This window comes from Malus domestica, chromosome 08 (genome assembly GCF_042453785.1).
Source record: "Malus domestica chromosome 08, GDT2T_hap1".
Classification (NCBI taxonomy): domain Eukaryota; kingdom Viridiplantae; phylum Streptophyta; class Magnoliopsida; order Rosales; family Rosaceae; genus Malus; species Malus domestica.
Window position 1 is genome coordinate 30,118,934 of NC_091668.1, and position 22,665 is coordinate 30,141,598.

General features: G+C 36.8%; 2 protein-coding genes across 2 annotated transcripts; both read left to right on the forward strand.

Annotated features, from left to right (window-relative positions):
• The first annotated feature begins 1,753 nt into the window (after positions 1–1,753).
• On the forward strand, positions 1,754–7,963 carry LOC114826664 (uncharacterized protein At4g06598-like). The gene is made up of 5 exons (XM_070826166.1): positions 1,754–2,138; positions 3,293–4,034; positions 6,026–6,105; positions 6,222–6,344; positions 7,273–7,963. Exons 2-5 carry the CDS (start codon positions 3,313–3,315, stop codon positions 7,488–7,490), a joined length of 1,143 nt encoding a protein of 380 aa, XP_070682267.1. The 5' UTR covers positions 1,754–2,138; positions 3,293–3,312; the 3' UTR covers positions 7,491–7,963.
• A 2,078-nt stretch (positions 7,964–10,041) lies between these two features.
• Positions 10,042–10,980, forward strand: LOC114826326 (agamous-like MADS-box protein AGL82). Its single transcript, XM_029106433.2, has one exon. It carries the CDS (start codon positions 10,042–10,044, stop codon positions 10,978–10,980), a length of 939 nt encoding a protein of 312 aa, XP_028962266.2.
• The last annotated feature ends 11,685 nt before the right edge of the window (positions 10,981–22,665 follow it).

Genomic DNA, 22,665 nt, shown 5'->3' on the forward strand with positions numbered 1-22,665 from the left:
TTTTAAACGTTTTATAGTGGATGAAATTATAAAGTTGGTAAAGAAATAAGACTATAGTGTAGGTTATGGCCATAGTAGCTGTCTAAAAATATTATTTTATTATAATTTGACCGCTTAAAAATGCATTTGACTTGCCACTCAGTACTATGGTCTGGTGGTATTCCTTTTTACTTGTAACTGAGAGGTCTTAGGTTCGAAACTCGTGGATGACGAACTCGATACCAAATCTCGTGGATGGCAAACTCGATACCAAATCTCGTGAATGGCGAACTTGATACCAAATTAAGTTACCCACTGTGTGTTTTAACCGAATCCTTCTTCCCTTAATGTAAATATACGTAGTTGTACTAAAAAAAAACATTTGACTTCTTACTAAAGTTGCTTTTTATGGTAGCAATTAGCAAATGACCCTTCTCCAATGTACAGATACAAATTTGATATGTAAAAGTCATATTTACATCATATTTTATATTTTCGAAAGATGTAGATTCTAGTCCTACTTTAAGGAGAGAGATGCAAATTTAGGATTCAATTTATTTTTCTCTCTTAAACTGGCGGGGTCCACCTCCAAAATATGTTTAAAAAATATAAATTTTCATTTACATTTACATATTCCGTCCTAAATGGGTGTTTTTCATCTTTCCCACTAGAGAGTTTTCTTACAAACAAAAAATGTAAAATGCTCATTTTAAGAGATTTTTCATCTTCCACTAGAGATGTTTTAACGAGTTTTTCCTTTAGAGATGTCCTTTGCTTATTAAAGTTAATACTACGTTTAGATGAGTAAAATAAACTTAAAATTTGAACAAAGTCAGAATTTATAAATTAACATGCACAAATTCTCTTTGTTTGGATCATAAACATAAAAATTTAGAATTTTTGCGTGAAAAAAGAATTCTGAATCTGAGACATCCAGTTCCCAATTTTAAATTTAATATAATTAGCTGTCATTTCCATAATTTTTATGAGTGAGAGTTTAAAAATACAAAATACAAAAAAACTCAACTATGAATGGACACCACCACCACAAGTCACCACACCACCCACCATCATGGTTGCCACCACTACCACCACATACCGTTGTCTCCCTCGTCACTACCTCCGCCACCACCACCCACCATCATCAACATGGTCTTCACCACCCACCATCATTTATATATTAACGACTTTATACACACATTAAATTACCTATTTAAATTTATTGTTCTTTTAAGTTAGCCAAACAATAAAATTTATAAATTCACAAAATGACCATTTCAATTTCCGTTATTGTACAAGTCCATAGTAATCTAAAACTTTCTCATCCAACCAACGGTGTAAAAGTCTAATTTTGTGTACATAATAGTCTAATCATTAGTTGGTGGTCTAATAATATTTTTCATTCACATTGTTTAAAAGAAGATTTGAGATCTTGGACTTGGCTACCATACCCACCTAAGAAAGTTATCATAATGTATAAATCCAGTCAAATATATGATAGTCTCTTTTCTAACTTCACATTTAAACGTTGCATACTGAATGTTTAAGTAAATACATGGTCAACTCTTCAATTTAAAACTATTTTCGGCAATATATATACAGACATCACCATACGACAAACTAAGTTGTGTCATTGTCACACGGTCACGGTTGCACCCTTCTGTCGTATAGAAATGTTTTTTTTTTGTTGAAAATAAAAAACTCTAAAAAAAATGGTTATAAAATGTGAATTTTCTTTGTGGTTTAACACCTTTAATCCCAGAATAGTAATTTTAGGTTGACAAAAATGAACTGGAAAGGGAGAATAAAAAGGCACCACTTGCAAAAGCTTGGCTGTGCATCCAAAACTTCCTTCCAGGAAACCGAGTGAACAATTTAATTTCACAAGTAAATACTTTAAGAAAAAAGGACAGAACAAAATATAATTTCAATCCAACCCCCAGACATCGACCAGAAGAAATACTAGAGAGAGAGAGAGAGAGAGAGAGAGAGAGAGAGAGAGAGAGAGGAGGAGGAGGAGGAGGAGGAGAGAGAGAGGAGAGCTTCTTCTTCGAAGACAAGAGGGGAATCAAATCATTGATTAGAAACCCCAGGACAGAGAAACAACTCTGCTTCTTCGATCATTGCGTTTCAAGATCTCGATTGTTCGTTCAATACAGGTGACCAAATACATAGACGTATATAGATATATATATATATATATATATATATATATATATATATATATATGTTTGGGTATGTGTATTTTCTCAAAACAAAGAAAACAATTTTAGCTTTGCGTTTGTGTTTTGGCAAATCAGCAGCTGATTGTTGTTTAACTTTGCTGATAATCGCACACATTATCACCGTTTCGTCAAATAAATCACTTGATGATTCTCTTTTCATTGCAAATGGTGGTTTTTATTTTAGGGCTCTTTCTGTGATTTTTCGTTTTGGGAATTTGTGAGATTCGTTGTGTGTTTGGCTGCTGAGAAAATGTGGGAAAATGAAATGAGCTTATGGGTTTTGAATCTGGGAAAATTTTCATTATTTGGGACTGAGAAACCATAATCCCTCACCTTAACCAACTGTGATTAGGACCTCATTTTTTTAGGAGATTCAATTCAATTCAAAAGTTTCGATCCTTCTCTTTTCTCTTCTTTTCATGTTTGCTTGAGAAACAAATTTGAGGGCTTGAGTCAGTAGTGCGTGGTGATTGGGAATTTGTGGCGTCTTCATTGTGGTTCGGCCCTCCGATTATTTTAGAGTGGCAGTGTACTTGGTTGTATTTTATGCAGAGAAAACAGAAAAGATGTCAACTTTAGTTTTGTGTTAATATGGGTTTTGGATGTTATTGTGATGAAAATGGTTTCTACTGCTCAGAAAGTTAGGTAGGTAGTTGTCTAAGTGTTGTCCATTATAATGTATTTCTATGCTATGTTGACTGGCTTATCTGTGTTTTAAGCATGTGCATGTTTTGGTTTCAGACTTGTATGTCTAATGATTCGTATTGATAATTTGAAAGTTTCCAGTAGGCGTGTTCATAAACATATCCATTGATGTACCTGTGTGTTCATGTCAGCATGGAGAAGGATATTAGTAGCAGAGTTATAGTTATTACATCTTCTTTCTTTTTGCAAGTGTTTTAGTAGCAAGTTATTGACTTTAACCTATGTTTTGCTTTTCCTATTCTCCTTTGTTGATGGTGACATATTTATCAATTGGCTTATCAACACTGTGCTTGCGACCTTCTCCCCCCTTTTTAGTTGTAAATTTGTTTTCCATGTTAAATACCCTTTCTGTCTCTGTCATCTTACACTATATGATTGAACAGGGACTCATTGTGCTTCAGCTATGGCAAACTCCAAGGGTTCATCAAATATCAGAAATTTTATGTATTCCGGAAAGCATCCTTTACTTCCTCCTAAAAGTCCATTACCTAGTGTTCCCCCATCATATGCAGATTATGTCCTTAGTCCTGCAATTGGATCAAAAACTGTTCAGAAGCCTAGGGAGGGAAATGCACATCACCAGCGGACTTCCTCAGAGAGCCTACTTATAGAGGAACAACCTTCTTGGCTTGATGATCTCCTTAATGAGCCGGACACACCTATACGCAGAGGAGGTCATCGTCGTTCATCAAGTGACTCTTTTGCATATGTGGATGCAATTAATGCTTCTAACCTTGATTATGCCACTCAAGATGAGTACAAATATCATAATATGATTTCTGCACTCTCTTGGGGATCCCAAGACCTTGATCCTCGAAAAGATTTACGACATGCTTCATTATACACAGAACTGAACTTGGTGAAGCAGAAGAATAAGGCATGGGAGTCATCTTTGAATAGTGTAAATAACCTGAACAGCCTTCCTTCTGTCAGGGATAACATTGTTCTTCAGAGTTCAGGATCATTATCTACACCACAAGAAGCTGATGGGATTGCCTCTACAGCGAGTGAAAAGCATGATCATGTTGATTCTGGTCTTCATGATCCAAAGTCTTCTTCTGAGAGAAAGGACAATTCCAATGCTAAGCCTTATGCATCTGAGACTGATGCAAAACGTGCTAAACAGTATGTAGTTTCTTTAGTATTTTCCCTATACTTTAACTCATTTTATCTTGATACCAACATAGCAACATTAATCTCACATAAATTTTGGTTGTCTCTTTTACCTGCCTCTACTTCTTCATTTTTTCCTGGTTGTTAAGTAGGTTTTCCAGATGAATTTATTTAGTGTTTCTTTGTGCCCATACTCATTTTACCTTATATCAACATAGCAAAATTACTCTTACATAATAGGTTGTCTCTTTGATCTGTCTCTACTCTTCTTTATGTTGTTGCATATGTACTCCAGATGAAATATGCATACACCCTCTCACCCTCGATTTATTCCAAAATACATAATTTGAGGCTGCTTTACAAAAGTATTTAATGTAGTTAGAATGCATATAATTTCGTTTAGATTAGAATTGTTCCCTTAAATGGATCTATGTGATGACTAGCATAACGAAATGCAATTAATGGGAAAGAGCACTTGGATAGATGAAATAAGGATTATGGTACTTTTCTGTTTATGGTACGGATACACGAACATAAACTTCCGATGCTCTTTATGTGGTATATAGGGGTACTTTGTTGCTTCTGTGCAACTTGATTACTTAGTGCGCTTCATGGGTTTGGGAATTGCATTGTTACATTTAGGTTGCAAGTGTGCAACTTCAAGTGCATCCATACAAGCATGCACAAATGAATAAAACTTACATGCAAGCACATCACATTAATATACTGCAAGCTTTTAAGTAGCTAAATTTGCACAAATTTGTTCTTTATTGCTACATGTCGGTAATATATTATGAATATGAGTAATTTTAGTCTATTTACTTTAGATCACCTGATTTTAGGCATGACGTTGAGTTGTTGACCAGTATGTGGCCCTGAGTATTAAGCTGAGCAGCTATATAACATTGTAAATTAGTCGCAACTACGTATGAGACGGAGCTTTATATACTTTTCTGATTTGGGAAGACAGTACAGCATGAGGAGCTTAATGTGGAATACTACCTATCATCTGTTTTGTACTAATGGAGGAGCATGTATGCTAATTTAACAGTTTTAATTTATGTAGTTTAGTTTTCTGGAGAAGTGGAGGAAGACAGTTGAAGGACTGGACTAGGACTGTCCCTTTGCTTTTAATAATTTGAATGCTGGCTTGTTCAAATCTTGAGAGTAATTCACTTATGGGCTCTCTCCATAAATTTTAAGTTAAATTTCCACAGATTTCTTTTTATCAGAATTTCCACAGATTTCTTTTCAACTGGACTGGAGTGAAAGAATTTTCGTAAACCTCGATAAAATTTTAATGCAAGAAGTTTTCCTAGTTGTTTTACAAACTACGATGTGAATACTCTAGACTCATAGTTATCAACTGGCTCTTCTTAGTGACTCCATAACCGGGTAATTCATTGGGACTGTCTATCTCTTCTTACCGGATATCATTCTTGAGCGTGCAAGGGCAAGAAGGCCAAGGTAATGTGGGGTTGCCTGGTCTTGGCGGTGATATGGTTGGTTTGGATGGAGAGAGACAGGGAGATTTTTAAGCTTAAGATGGATTGTGCTTTGAGGAGCTATGGGACAGAATTTGTTTTCGGTCAGCACTTTGGGCTTTTGTTTCCTTGAAGTTCAGAAATATTCCTTTATCCCTAATTTGGCTTGATTGGAAGGCAGCTACTTATTTATTTTGCTCTAGGGTGTTGTTTGGATTTTCAGTTTTTAGTCTTGCTGCTGTTTTATTTTTCTTGTTTGTGCGGGTCTGGTTGTTTCGTGTGGATCTTTTTTGACCACTCCTTTGTTTTTTTGCCCTTTCTCGGGTTTAATATAATCATTTATTTCTCAAAATAATTATCAACTCGCTCTGTAGCTAATGCAGATGTTGGGTTTAATATAATCATTTCCTTGTAACAGCACTAATGGTCATAAGTCTAGAAACTTGACTGGTGTCTTCTTGAATTGGAATATTTAATAAATATTTTATGGAGACTAAATACTAGTTATTGTATTTGTAGGCAATTTGCTCAACGTTCACGGGTTCGGAAACTTCAGTACATAGCAGAGCTGGAGAGGAATGTACAAGCTTTACAGGCAAGTGTCAGCAAAAGCTGGAAGTACTGTATTTAAGTTTGAATTGGGTTTTATACTGAGGTGTTTTATGATAATTTATCATTGACAATATTGTTCCTGCATGTTTTACTCCACAGGCAGAAGGGACTGAAGTTTCGGCTGAGCTTGAGTTTCTCAACCAGCAGAATATGATTCTGAGCATGGAGAACAAAGCCCTCAAGCAGCGCTTAGAAAGTATAGGACAGGAGCAGCTTATCAAATACTGTAAGCTTCTACCTTGAACATTCAAATTTTCATAATCTATGCATCTTCGGCTTCATCTGTTACCTGAATTTGGAGAATATGTTTAGAGTAAAATCAGAACTATGTATTAGCTGAAAAAGTTATAAACCTGAAGCCTTTCTCAAAGTACTTGATTCACCTCATACCTATGGCAGTCTGAGGATGATTGGAACTCAAATGAAGAACTATGAGAAACTTTGCTGTGAAGATCTGGAGAAAATTTGATAACACATAGGAAATGTTAGTCTTCAGCATAGTATTTAACAATTTGAGGGCGGGGTCCATGTGGATTTTGTAAAAGCCTTGGGTTTGGATGATAGATGTTTACCTACCGTCAATCTTTTATCACCTGAATACCTGGATTTTTGCTATAGTGATATAATACCATGTTTAGCAGTCTTGAAAGTGAAGTTTTATCTGATCAACAATACACATGTAGGGGACTTTAAGTCTGAACATTTGCATTTAAAATGAATGTGAACGCCCTCTCCAGGGCTACCTCATAATGTAGTTCGACGATGGGAACTATATTTGTTTTAAAAGATTAGACAGATAATGCTGTTTAGTCATCTAAACTGTGCAGACAAACACAGTCCATCACATAAAACTGAAATGATCACAATGGTAATCAATTTGCTAGCAATTTCTGGGTTTTATCTGTTTTTTTTGTGTGTAGATGATTCTTAAAGAACTGCCAAATGGATGTTTCCAGTCATTATTTCTTAAATGCAAAAATTCTCACCTGAGGGTTCTTTCATCCAGTCATTGTTAGCAATTTCTGGGATTTAGAACGCCCACGTATCTGGCAGCGGTTTTCACTTATATTTTGTGCCAAAAGCAGAACTTTCCTTACCCCTTTTTGGTATTCACTATTTTATAAGGTGACTAAGATGTGTTTTTCCATTTCCAGTGGAACAAGAATTGTTGGAGAGGGAGATTGGGAGGCTACGAGTCTTGTATCAGCAACAACAGCAGCAGCATCAACAGCAACAGCAACAGCAGCAACCTTCTTCTAGCCATAGACGCTCTAACAGCAGAGACCTAGATTCCCAATTTGCAAACCTGTCTTTGAAACACAAGGATGCAAATGCAGGTCGTGACCCTGTAACAGGCGCACTTCGCATTTAGATATGCAATGTAGCCAAAAGTTGTGTTTTGCCTCAACTTTTCTTCCACTGATCGATGTTGCCAATTGCCATGCCTGACCAAGTTTCTTGCTTCCCTGGTGCGGGATAAGGCTGAGCTATTCCACTCCCAGCGCCTTCTCTCTCTCCTCACTTTGTGCGATTTAATTTCTGTTTATTGCCCTTGTCTGTTAACGTCGGTGCACCTGGTAGCCAATTCCCAAAGTTCTACTTGGGGCAGTTGACTTACCGGAGGTGGTAACTCAAAGCAGGTTCGGTATTTCAGTCGTCATTATGTATGTCTTAAGTAACCATTGATTCATAAAATGTTGTATGTTCCATTTTTTGCCCGTTGCAGATTTCGACATAGTACAAAAAGATGGGCTGATTGGATGTGCACTAGTTGTAATGCATGTTATGGTAGCAAAAAAATGTGTACTTGTAAAATGTTTCAAATGAAATCCTTGGTTTCTTTGATTTTGTTTGTCGGTGTTGATAGAATTGATTGGATGCACATATAGCACCTGTTCAGAATTTTAGTTATTTTTCTGCGCAGTTCTCGTATCCCATGTCAGCATATTGGACGGAAAATTTGACGATGGTTTCGACTGTAGGAGATAAAGTAGGCCACAAACCTTCCCCTCCTCTTATGGCACCTTTATGTAAAGGTTATCGGAATTCAGAATCAAATTCCGATCATAGAATACTTCAGTGTCTACCAAATTTTGGGGAATCAAAATTTGGAGGGACTCACGCGAATTATGGAATCCAACTTCAAAATTTGAAAGAATTGAAATTCCTAAATTTAGGTTGGAATTGAATTCTTGGTTGTTGGGGAAGTCTGGATAGATTTTTCCTTCTTATTATACCTCACTTATTTCTAAAACTAGCACATGGGCACACACAAAGTGTGAGAATTTTTTTTATTTGGACTTCTCTCTGCAACTCTATCTCCAAAAGCCTCTTCAACTGCCATCTCCTCCCACGTTCTCCTCAAGTTCATCTGCTTCAGTTCATTCAAACTATCCAAAAAACATCATGATTTCACTTACCTGTATGAAAAAATGATGATGAGACAATTTCTCTTAATAAGCGCATATTTTATCTTAATATTATATAATTACTGTTTTGTCATCCTTGTATAAATATTATGTATCAAAAGTGAGTAAAATAGGAAAAATAGGGATATGATTGTCATTTTCTCAAAAGATACAAAATTACTATTTTACCCTTCTCATGTAAGTATTGTGGATCAAAAGTGAGGGTAAAATAAGAAAAAAAATGGGCAAAAAGTCGACAATGAGGGTTCTCTTAATAATAGTAGAGATTCTTAGATTGCCCTTCTCATTAACCCAATGCCACCAACCGCTGCTCAGTTTAATATCAAAGTAAACATTAACAATAACCATAAATTATATACAATTAAATAATTGAATTTCACTGTGTTTAATATTGGGTGAAAAAAGGCATTTAACATTTATTTTTTTCTATTAATTTGTAGATAAAATTTAATAGAAAAAGATTTGGTATATAAAATAATGTATTTCAAGTAAGAGCATTTTAGTAATTATATTAATTTTCATTCCGATTCAGTTGAAACAATTTATACATAATTTGTACTAATTCTATTCTGATTACTGTAGGTTTTAATAACAACTTGAACAGAAATAACAACTTGAACAAAAATCCAATTTTGACTCCTCGCCATTCCACCTACTTATCAATGCAATTTCTTCTCAATTCAATTCCTCTCATTTGGATTACAGATTAGTAACAAGCCATTAGTTTAGAATATCGTTTGTACTAAATTTTGTTTGAACAAAAACATAAACCTTCTAAATACACAGAGAGATGAAAATTTTGAATTTCAAGAAGTGGCTTTCTTGAATATTTTCACTGCTTAATACAATAATTAACCCTAAATTTTGTTTGAACGAAAATATAAACCTTCTAAATACACAGAGAGATGAAAAATGGTGATATCAATCTAGCGAATTAGGCGCATCTCGTCCATGACGGCATGTTGAACACTGGATTGCCGATCTTGATGCGATGTCAGGGCTGCCAGCATATTGTGGATCTCAGACATATTAGCCTGAACTCCTGAAGCTTTAGATGAATATATGCTTAAATTAATCTCCCAAAACGCACCAAGATATAAAAAAATGGGGAAAAAAAAACAGAAAAAAAAAAAAGACTGCGATGATCATATTCCTTGTGGAAAAGGGAAATGCTTATTACTAGACCGGGGATTAGGGTTTAGGGTTACGATATAGGAAGAAAACCCTAAATACGATATAGGATGGGCAGTTGGAAACCCTAATTAATTAGAAAGTAGGTGACTTGTAAATCAAGTAATAGTTAGAGAAATCATGATCTCCTGATGTATTTGGAAACTACTTTTTCTGATTCCTATTCGAATTTGGTTTCCTTATACAACTCTGCAGCCCTACTTCCTTCCCTCCCTATAAAACTCAACCAAAACCCTACTTCTTGTTACAGTTAACGACTCTCAAAATTTAGAATTCATGAGATTAATTTCACAGAAGAAGAAGATGCTGGCTCCTTCAAGAAGAAGCTTGGAACTCATTCCCAACGAGACTGCTCGAAAGATGGCCTTTCAGAAGAGAAAGAAGAGCGTCTACAAGAAGGCCAACGAGCTCTCCAAACTTTGTGACATTGATGTGGCCTTGGTTGTCTACGAAGCTGATCAAAAGAAGGGAATTAGGCCAGTTCAGCCGGAGACGTGGCCGCAAGATCCGGCTGAGTTCAATCGCATTCTCAGCAGGTACAAGGCTTCCAAGGATGCTGCTGCCCCCGGTTTCCTAAAGAGAAGCTTCAGTTTGTCTGATTTTTATGAGGCCAAGAAGAAGAAAGATGTTGACAGTGATGATGGAAATGGTGGTGATGACAGTGATGGTGATGATGGCAATGACAACGATGACGATCATGTTGATCCCAAGGTTCAAAAAAGGGGCAATAAGCAGATTTCCAAGGACAAGTACCGAACATGGGATGCTCGAATTGACCTTTTTTCAGAAGATGAATTGATTAAACTCATTGCTTCACTCGAAGCCAAGATACAGGCCTCGACACTGGAGATTCATTCCATGGAAAGATATTCGGCAAAACAAAATCAAAATTTCTACCGAACTCACTCAAGCTCAAGCAAAATACCACAACACTTGAAGCCTGCGAATTTTGATGTGCAGAAGCCCCCCTCTCATGACCCTGTAAACACATTTATTCACGACACATTAGGCAAAAAAGTTACTCATGAATTGGCCCAATGGGGTGGTTTTAATAAGAATCCGGTGAACACTACTACTACTACTCCTACTACTTCAGTCATGCAGTCAAAGAATCCGATGAATACTTCTACTACTTGTACAACTACTAGCAATTCCGCTATTCAATCAAAGTCTTCCCCGTCTGTGAAATGTCCAATGCTTCCAAGTGCATGGATTTCAATCTCACAATCACAGAAGACCTAATTAAGGAATCAATTTTGTGGATGAGTGGATCTAATTCTTGGTTATCAAACTTGTACTAATGTTTAGTTTGATTTTTTCTTTTTCGGACAATATATAGTAATTAGTTTGGTTGGTTCAACTTTTGATTTGCCGTTCAGCTATGAATAATATTGGCATTGCTATAAGCTAATAGATAGGTCAAACAACGTAGGAGACTAACTTCGAAAAACCCTAATCAAATCTGCATCATTTTCAATAGGATATCTTCAAGTCTCAAGTGCTAAGTTAGTATAGCCCTAATCGAGTCTTATCCTCCAACGGTGATTGTTCTTGCCTTAAGGAATATGAGGTGTGCCTCGTCTCAAAGTGAGTCGACATATAAGCATTGTCATGCGATGCAATGGATTCTGTTTTCGGCGGGAAACAATGTAAGAATATAAGCATGTAGTACGTTATTGGTGCGGTATATATGGCGCTATGTGTGAAGGTTACAGTTTTATTAATAAAACTCAAAGACAAACGTTTACACATGAAGGCGACTTGTTCTTTCTAATCCTACCATTCATTTGGTGAGATTAGAGGGATAAGTTTGCTTCAAAGTATTCCCTTCTACCTCTGACATGGTCACAATTTTTCTTATCTTCGTTCAACATAAAAGATATAATGTCTTTTTCTATTCCAATCTTATCCTCGCAAGTAAACCCTCATTTCGTTTTGCATCATTATTTAAATCAACTGACATGCTTGTGCTACAACTAGAGTATTTTTTTCTGGGAAATATATAGTCTTTTTCCACTAATTTGGGGTGGGACACATATACTCTGATGACTTTGAACAGTTCTATGTTGAATGTGTTTCATTTTTTCGTTGGATGTACTTTTACTTTTTCAGGAACAATTTGTTTTTCGTAAAAGTTAGATTAATGAATGACTAAGGTAATTACTTAGAAGTCGCTGAATGGTCTTTAAGGTCAATGGTTCTCTAGAAAGGTGTTTATTGGAAGCAACTTTGTGTCAATCAACTTTGTATCAAGCCAACTTTGTGTCAATCTCCTTTAACTTTGTGTCAATCAACTTTATGTCAACTCCTTAATTCAAGGAGCTTGTCTTTCCTAAACCATTTTGTTGGTTGTCTTCCCTAAGCCACCTTTGTGGTGTAAATCAAGGAGTCAATCTCCTTATATATTGCTGTACAATTATAATGATATCATGATGAAAATACAAAACATACTTTGAAAATCAACATGGTATCATAGAAGGAAATCTAACCTGCTTCTGCTGTACTACTATCCAAGCATGTTCAATCTTCAAAATGGCTGAAGATAATTCGTTAGGATCAGAAACTGAAAGTTCACATGTGATTTCCTCCATGAATGTGCATGAGGTGGATGTCAACCCAAATCAAAGATTAAGCTCAATCGTGTTGAATGAGTTTAATTACTTGCTTTGGTTGAGAGCAGTGTTTCTGGCTCTAGGTGGAAGGTCCAAGTTAGGGTTCATAAATGGAAGCATCAAAGTACCTGATGCTTCCTCACCAACCTATGAATCCTGACTTAGCAAGGATCAGCTAGTTATGTCATGGCTCCTGAATTCCATGGAATGGAAATTAGCTGAAATATTCAGTTACTCTGAATCTTCATACCAGCTATGGGAGGCGGTCAAGGAAATGTATGGCAGCCAGAACAATGCTACAAGGGTTTTCCAATTAAAGAAGGACATCTCCAATCTGCAACAAGACGACAAGCCGTTTGTGCAACTCCTATGAAGCATGAAAAGCATGTGGAATGAGTTGGAAATTTATCGTCCTCATACAACCGACACAACACTGCTACGAAAGAGAGCAGAAGAAGACAAGATATTTCAACTCTTGTCCAGTCTCGATTCAACGTATGAAGATCTACGATGTCACATACTTATGAACACTGAACTTCCTTCCTTCACCAGTGTATGTGCAACAATCCAACGTGAAGAAGTAAGGAGGTAAGTCATGAACATGGGTATAATGGCCAGTGTACCTGAGGCTAGGGCCTATCTAACCAACGAGAGAAAGTACAAAGGAAAGCATCCGAACTTGAAGTGTCAACACTGCAACAATATAGGTCATGTTAAAGACACATGCTGGATTTTACACCCAGATTTAAAGCCTGACTTCATGAAAGACAACAAGGGTTTACAAAGGGTGAATCGTACTACACACCGAGCAAATCATGCGTCTGCCTCCACCTCTAATGGGTCTGATCCATTCAAGAACTTCACAGCGAATCCAGCTGAACTCATGAATGAGTTTATGTCGTACCTTCAAGGCAAGAAAGGAGGGGCTGGAATTGACCGTGCAGACAACATAGGAGAAGGGAACACGACGGCATTGCTCGGCAAGTTTGCGGGTTTCTTGGCAGACACGAAACCCGTACCCCAAGAGAACATGCAAGGTATCATGAAAGCCTTTAAAACTGCTCTTAAAATAAATATGTTGCATGATTTTTGGGTTGTAGATTCGGGTGCCACAGATCATATGACTAACCATGTGTCTAAGTCTCAAAAGTTTGAAAAATTCACTAATCCTTCCCAAGTTTCAATTGCAAATAGTGAGAGTGTAAAGGTTTTAGGAAAGGAAAAAATAAAAATAATGTCAGATGAAATTGAATCAATGGCTTTGTATGTACCTTCATTCCCATTTCAACTTCTATCTGTGGGAAAGATCACAAATACCTTGAATTGCTTAGCTATATTTTCTCCTCACAATGTCATCTTTCAGGACTGTGCCACCAAGAAGACGATTGGTGAAGGGTTTTATTTAGAAGGTCTCTATTACATATCAAAAAGCAATCCCATAGGGTTCCAAGCCAAGTTCAATCCCATTCAAGATAATCAATTGTGGCATCAACGTTTAGCTCACCCTTCTCCACTCATTTTGTCAACTTTATTTCCAAACTTAGGGAAGGATGCTATTTCATGTAAAAACATGCCACTTGTCTAAGGCCACTAGATTATCTTTTAACTCTTCCTTGTCCAGGGCTAGTAAGTGTTTTGAACTAGTTCATTCAGATGTATGGGGACCAACTAGTGAATCTTTTGATGGTTATAAGTATTTTGTGATCTTTGTTGATGATTTCTCTCGAGTCACATGGTTGTATCTTCTAAAGTCTAAGAATGAAGTTATGGAAGTATTTAAGGACTTTCATAACCTTGTTAAAAACCATTTCTCCTCTCAAATTCAAACCTTAAGGTCTGACAATGGCACCGAATATATGTCCCATATCATGAAACAATATTTAAGCACTCATGGCATCATGCATCAAACAAGTTGTGTTGGCACACCTCAACAAAATGGTGTAGCCGAAAGCAAAAACCGTGACTTACTTGAAAAAACAAGAGCACTAATGCTACAAATGAATGTACCAAAGAAATTTTGGTCCCAAGGGGTTATGGCAGCTGCTTATATCATCAATAGATTACCCAGCCAAGTCTTGGATTTCAAGTCTCCCCTAGAGGTCATGAAAGGAAGTAAAATTGATCTCTCACACCTTCGAGTTTTTGGCTGCATCTGTTTTGTGCATATTCAATCTCATCACTGAGATAAATTGGATCCTAGAGTTGTTAAATGTATTTTTCTTGGTTATTCATCGACACAAAAAGGATATAAGTGCTATAATCCTCAACTAAGGAGATTGATTGTGTCCAAAGATGTTCGATTCAATGAAACTAATCTTTTTTCAGCAAGTCACATGAAATCACAAGTCAAGGGGATGACATCTTGGATGTGTTCCCACTACCAAGAATCGAACTTGAGGCTCCTCAACAACAAGATCCCAGTCATGTCAACATTGATGCATCTCTTAATGAAAGTAGCAATGAAGGGTCTCACTCTGATGGTACACGACATGAAGATGGTGATAATCAAGATGACCCTCACAATACGGTCCAAAATGTGAACGAGTGTGAGACAACTCTTCCTGCTCCTCGACGCAATCCAATGCGTGTTAGGAAAACTCCCACAAGACTTTAAGACTTTGTCATCTACAAACCCACATATCCCATCTCCCAATGTGTGTCGTACAAGAGAGTGACACCAGCCCATGCTGCATTCCTAAGCACCATATCAAGTTACAAGGAGCCTCAGAATTTCCATGAGGCCAACAACCAAAAGGTTTGGAAGGAAGCAATGCAAGAAGAACTTAAAGCTCTAAATCAACACAACACCTGGAGTATCACCAAACTTCCCATAGGTAAGAAAGCCGTGGGTTGCAAATGGATTTATAAACTCAAATTCAAGTCAGATGGATCAATTGAGAGGCATAAAGCAATATTGGTAACTCGGGGATTCACTCAAACATACGAGATGGATTACAAAGAAACGTTTGCACCTGTTGCCAAAATGAACACCGTGAGAGTGCTATTGTCCGTGGCAGTAAACAAGGGGTGGTCCATGTACCAAATGGATGTGAAGAATGCATTATTGCACGGAGATCTCAAAGAAGAGGTCTATATGAAATTGCCACCAGGGCATCCTCAAAGCAATGAACCGAATTTGGTGTGCAAATTGCACAAATCCATTTATGGCCTGAAACAGTCTCCACGAGCTTGGTATGCCAAACTAAGTTCAGTTCTCACTAGTGTTGGTTTCATAAGCAGCAATGCCGATTCATCACTATTTGTTCGCACATGAGCTATGGGCAAATTGGTTGTGCTGATCTATGTTGATGATCTGATAATTACGGGTGATAATGCTGACGAGATCCTCAAACTCAAACAGTCCCTCAGACAAAGGTTTGCAATTAAAGACCTTGGGATATTGAAGTACTTCCTTGGTATAGAAGTCGCAACCTCGCACAAGGGGCTATTTCTTAACCAAAGAAAGTATGTCTTGGATTTGCTCAAGGAAGCCAACATGAGCGATGATAAACCGGCCATTACTCCTCTCGACAGCAAGCACAAACCTAGCTTGAAGGGCACACCACTCACGGATATCAGCCATTATCAGAGATTGGTGGGTAAGTTAATCTACCTAACAATCATTAGACCTGACATCACATATTCTGTAAGTCTTGTGAGCCAATTCATGCACTCCCTGACTCTTGAGCATTTGACCCTTGTTAAAAGGATCTTACACTACTTAAAAGGATCAGTGGGTTGTGGAATCCTCATGCAAAAGAATGACAACACACAAATCATGGGATATTGCGATGCTGATTGGGCTGGGAATGCTATCGATTACAAGTCCACAACTGGCTACTGTACCTTTGTCGGTGGAAACTTGGTCACATGGAAAAGTAAGAAGCAAACTGTTATCGCCAGGTCAAGTGCCGAAGCTGAGTATCGTGCCATGGCTTCAACTGCGTGTGAGTTGATCTGACTCAAGGGGCTTCTGTGCGATTTAGGTGTTCCTACAACTCTTCCTATGTCCTTATTTTGTGACAATCAGGCAGCCATGCATATAACATCAAACCTAGTGTTTCACGAGCGGACGAAACACTTTGAAGTTTACTGCCATTACGTCCGAGAACAGGTGCAGTCGCAGGTGATTCAGACACACTATATAAGAAGCTTCGACCAACTGGTCGACATCTTCACAAAGCCTTTGGCTTCTCATCAATTTCAGCAACTTCTGTCCAAGCTTGGATCCATAAACCTCCTGGATCCAGCTTGATGGGGCGTATTGGAAGCAACTTTGTGTCAAGCCAACTTTGTGTCAATCAACTTTGTGTCAACTCCTTAATTCAAGGAGCTTGTCTTCCCTAAACCATTTTGTCGGTTGTCTTCCCTAAGCCACATTTGTGGTGTAAATCAAGGAGTCAATCTCCTTATATATTGCTGTACAATTGTAATGATATCATGATGAAAATACAAAACAGAAGGGGATGGGAAGAGTATGGAAATGGGAGGGCAGACAATCCACCTCCTTATATAATAGATACATATATGTATAGCCTGTCAGACAACCTACTCAGTTAAAGTTCGTTAGTCAACGTTTGTAAATCATGTCAGTCCACTTTCGCAACATGTCAGTCCTCATTCGTAAATCATGTCAGTTCACTTTCGTAACATGTTAGTCCTCGTTCATAAATCATGTCAGTCCACTTTCGTAGCATGTCAGTCCTCGTTCGTAAACCATGTTAGTCCACCTTGTAACATGTCAATCTTCGTTCGTAAATCGTCGTTCGTAAATCATACTCAGTCCTCGTTCGTAAATCCTCGTTCGAAAATCATACAAAGTGTCCAGTGGGAAGGTGTCAGCCCTTCTTCGTAAATTTTGGTAAGGTGTCTATTGACGCTCGTAAATTATTCGGAGATATGACAGGGCGAAGAAAGCAAGTTGAAATCTGTAAGTCAGGCGAACGAAACGAAGGCTTTGGTAAATTTACCTTAAGTAAATTTGTTTTTAGAAAAAGCAATTAAAGAGTATAGTTTCAAGGCCTCATGAGATCGAAAAACTCAATTTTCCCCTATTTTACATGCGTAAAAAGGGAAAAAAGGGCATTATGGGAGGATAAAATCCAATTTTGACTCATGGGCCAATACCGATGATCTAAGGAGAAAGTGCTGTGCAAGATAAAAAGCCCACAAGAAATATACGGATGAAAACGTGCCTAGATAACTACCCCACTACGAAGGAGAAGTGGGAGAGGAAGACAGGTCATAGTACTTGTTCCCAAAGCATGCAGTCATATGACGAATGACCACTAAGGTAGTGGGAAAGGAGGACCGGTCATGGTACTTGATCCTCAAGCATGCAATCTTATAAATAGGGATAGGAGCCAAAGAACAAGGTAGGGAAGGAAAACCTGAGAGAATCCAGAGAAAAGGGAACTAATCGACTGACTTGAGCATCGGAGTATCTTTTGCAGGTACCCCGCCTGGGCAAGCTACTGAGGAAGACTATTCTGGGACACAATGATTCGGCGAATGTAAGGATTGTGGTCAATAAATCTGTGGAAGTATTTCTTCTTGTAGGAAATCTCGCTCCAACAAACCCCCTGCAGGCCATTGAAAGACTCGGCCAACTCGACCTGGGAACCAGCGATATGCACGCCTTAACAGAACATAGATTTTTTTTTTTTTAAGGAAAATCAAAGAAACAAAAAATTAAAGGAGAAAAATAGCATATATGGGGCAAATTCATATCATGATTATGAAGCAGCATGAAAAAAGAAGATGATGGGGCCAAATCTTTAGTTGGATGATGACGGCTGTAGCTTCGGTGCAGGTGCTGGTGACATTTCAGTCAGAAATTGCTCGGCTGTGTTGCAGACCAAGACGGCCGGGGAGAGGGAAGAGAGAAAAGAGAGGGGCGGCAAGTGAAATAATATCAAAATATTATTATTTTTAATTCTTTAATTGTGGGCCAGACCAATGGTGTAAAGGTGTCAAACTTGGTTGGTGGGACTCCAAGTCACCAAAAGTTCCCGGTACTCCGAAAAATTCCTCTTAGTTGTGGGCATTGTTTTGAAAATCCTCACCTTAAAGAAATGACGGGAATGAATTGTTGACTTATTTAAAAAGTGATACATCCTATTTAGTACTACGGTTTAGTGGTATTCCTCTTTACTCGTAAGTGAGAGGTCTTAAATTCGATTTTCACCGAATGTGAGTTGGAACCACATTATTGCTAGCCCACCCCCTTCCCCTCTTAGTGTAGATAATATCGTTTGTTTAAAAAAAAAAAAAAAAAAAAAAAAAAAAAGTGATACCTTTAATTATTGGAAGAGTTTAGTAAATTTTTAAGATGCTTAGTATCCCCATCTTTTAAGATGTTTAGTAAATTTCAAGGACGAAATTTCTATAGGAGGGTAGATTGTGAAATCCTGTATTTTTAGAATTTGTGTTAAGGTTAGTATTTCAGTCCTTTTTTATTTTTTTACTTGGAGTCTTTTAGCCATCCCATTTTTTATATATTTGTTACATACCTAATTATACCATATCCTACACATTTGTATCATTATCTTAATAACGAACCACGTGTCATCATCCAAGTCATTCTAGTATACCTCTTCGACATTAGTTTGCCACCTCAGAAGTTTGGCATGCTTGGTGGAAGTGTCATCAATATTATTCCCAAGAATTCAACACCTAATCTTCACGTGTTAATCTCTTCTATGTGGATTGACACTTCCTGCTTGCCAATCAGATGAACCAATCTTCCATATATTTTTATGGTATTTTTACAAAACCATTAAGATTTGTAGCTGCCAACTCCATTTGTTTTTCCAGCAGGAGCTAGCATGCTTTGGAGCTCACTTAATATATTGATATATATATCAGGTGATCATTTTATAGTTTATCTTATATGTCGGTCCTCATAGTTGTTTGTTCAATTCCCCAACCAAACAGTAAGACGTGGTCCAAACAATAAGTTCAAGGTAGAGACATGAGCGGGGAAGGACTTTAGCTAACGCAAGAGGAAGGTGAATCAGTATAAGTTTTATGTATTTTGCTTGTTTGATTTGTGAACTCTATGAGTAGATTATTTAGATTTAATTCAATGGCCAACACTAGCTCTAGATCAAGTTTAGGTGTAATTCCAGATATAGTTAATGAAGAACAAAAACTTGATTTTCAAACTGATGATAGTATTGACTTTGGAGATTGGAATATCCCCAAGGTTTCAAATAAAAATATTTACAAAACGAAATGGTCAGTAGCCTTATTTAGAAGTGAACACCATGTTAAAACTGTAGAAAAAGCTTATGCTCTTAGTAAAGAACATGAAACTTGTCAATTATTTTCTCCAGAACAAATTAAATCCCATAGGAAAGATGGTCATAATTATATTCATATCGGCTTAGTTCAAATAGCTGTAAAACCTCTAGCACGTAGAGGTCTTAACACCTCTATTTTGTTATGTCTCCGAGATGCTAGATTCACTAACTTTAGTGATAGTATTATTGGAATGATTGAATCCAATCTTTACAACGGACCTATCCATTTTGATTGTTTTCCGGACCTTACCATAAGTCTTTCAGATCCTCATATGCTGAAAGCACTCACTCTAAACATCAAAACTTCGGGATATCAAGTCCTTGAAGGAACACAGCCCTTGGCATTAATTTATCGAGTCTATTACAAAGTCACTGGCACAAACATGAATTTTCAAGCATTAACCAAAAGTCCTAGAGGTCATACACTTTTGATTCAAACCAATCAAGAAAATGTGAACATTAAAGTTCCAAGAACCATTAGGTGGTCAGATATTAGTCTACCTTCAGATTGGTGTTTGATTAATGAAAACAAGCCAGTAGTTATCTAAAACAGTCTTGTTAACTTAGACAATATAGAACAGTATTTTGATGGAACGGTTAAAATTAATTTTGATCGTCCTGCCAGAAGATCGTGTGAGTCAGTCCACTCATCTAAATAATTTGCTCCTAGCAAAAATTCTTTTTCAGGATCCATACCAACCGATAGGATGGGTCAAGATCAAGAATTAATCAATTCATTAGCAAATAGAAAATTGAAAAATGTAGAAACCAGTTCATCTGTTACTCAACAAGAATTAATTAATGATCTGATTAATATCAAGTTAAAGTCCGTAGAAACTACTTCTCAGGTCACACATCCAGTTTACCAACCCCAAACCCAAGATCAAGGAGAACAAACTTCTCCTACAGAATCTGATTTTGACGCAAGTCAAATTAATCATCAACTTTTAGTTCTAAACAAACCTTCTGAAATCAAACCCTTCAGATGGGATAAGAAAAAATTAATGCTGATATTGAATCCGTAGAAAATCCCAGAAGAAATATCTTTAGAAATAAATACACAAAAGACCAAAAACTGGAAATTTACAAAGAATGGACCGGTTTTATGGAAACCAACAGAGTTGAAGTATTTTTCTTCAACTATGTTGAAAAGTACTACGAGTCTGATAAAAAATTAGAAGTAATAACTAAAGAAAATTGGCTTAAAGAAGACAAAACTATTGTCTCCTCTAATCATCCTCCCCAAGAAACCATCCTTATCAAAATTGCAAACACACAAATTCCAGCTACTCATTTTAAGCTTCCCAAGGAAGATGCAGGAGTAAAACCAATCATCGAACAAAATAATTTTACCAATTAATATCTCCATACCATTGGTAAACAACTTGATAAAATTGAAACTAAAATTGACAATTTACCTCTATCAAAATAGTCAATCAGAGAAAAACCCCTGGTTAACTTTCCAGACTCTTCTTCAAATACAGTAGCCTTGAAAACAACTTCCGCACCCCAAAAAATAGACCAAATGTTATTAGAATTAAAGAAGGAAAAAACAGTTCATGTTTTAAACCATTCAGAAGAATCCTCATCTGAAATATTTTCACCATCCTCTAAGTTAGACAATGATTCAGATTCCATCCTAAAAGTTGAACAAGCTTTTCAAAATCTTGAACTTAAAAGGATTACCAATAAACGGGTCAATCCAACATCTCTTACCAAGAATTGGTATCCAAGGCTAACACCTCAAGACATTCAATTTGAAGAAAGAAATATCCAAAATCAATTCTCTGTCTCTTCTGATAAACTCTATGAATGGAATATAGATGGTTTGTCAGAACAAGAGCTTTTTAATAAGCTCCAACACATCTCTATGGTTGCTAATAGTTATAATACCAACCATAATCTTAGCGAACCTCATGTTGTCGACCTTTTGGTCACCGGATTTACAAGAATGCTCCATTCCTAGTGGGAGAAACATCTCACTGAACAATCCAGAAATGAAATAAAACACGCAGTTAAAAGAGATGAAGCAGGAATACCTATATTTGATGAACATATTGGGCAAGGTGTCCTAGACACAGTTAACACTTTACTTTTCACAATAATAGAACACTTCATAGGAATACCTAGTAATATCACTTCTAGAATTCATGATCAACTCAGTAATCTGAGATGTCCAACTCTAAGCGACTTTAGATGGTACAAAGATGTGTTCATGTCTAGAGTCATGCTCAGAGAAGATAGTAATCAACCATTTTGGAAAGAAAAATTTATAAATGGATTACCAAATCTTTTTGCTCACAAAATTAGGAGTGTATTGGTAAATGAAGACGGTATCATACCATATCATAACCTTACTTATGGAAATATAATTAATATTATCCAGAAGGAAGGCTTGAAAATGTGTATAGATATGAAAATTTCAAAACAAGTTAATAAAGACAAATCCATCACTAAATATGAATTAGGCACGTTTTGTGAACAATATGGATTACCTCCCATTGCTCCTTGTAATAAGAAGAAGAAAAAATCACAACTCTATCACAAGTACTCTAACAAGTACTCATATAGACAATACCCCAAATACAAGAAATACAAATAAAAAAATAAACATTTTGAAACCAACAAATTCTATGAAAAACCAAAAACAAAAACGTGGAAAAGGAAACCCTCAGGAAAAATCCACCCCAAAAACTCAAAACAAAAAGAAAATTGCTACAAGTACTGCAAATTTGGCCATTATGCCAATGAATGTCATGTTAAGAAAACAATCAACCAATTGAAGATCTCTGAAGAAGAGAAACTTTAATTAGTCCAAGTCCTAGAACTTAGGAACACCGATCATAGTCAATCTGAAGATGATTTGGAATTATCCTCTTCAGGTAATAACTCTTCAAATAATTCTTCATCTCCTGACATTAAGATATGATGTACTGATGCTTGTTGTCAGAAAATCTCAGTCCTTAACAAACAAGAAGAATAAGAAGATCTTCTTATTAAACTAATAAGCA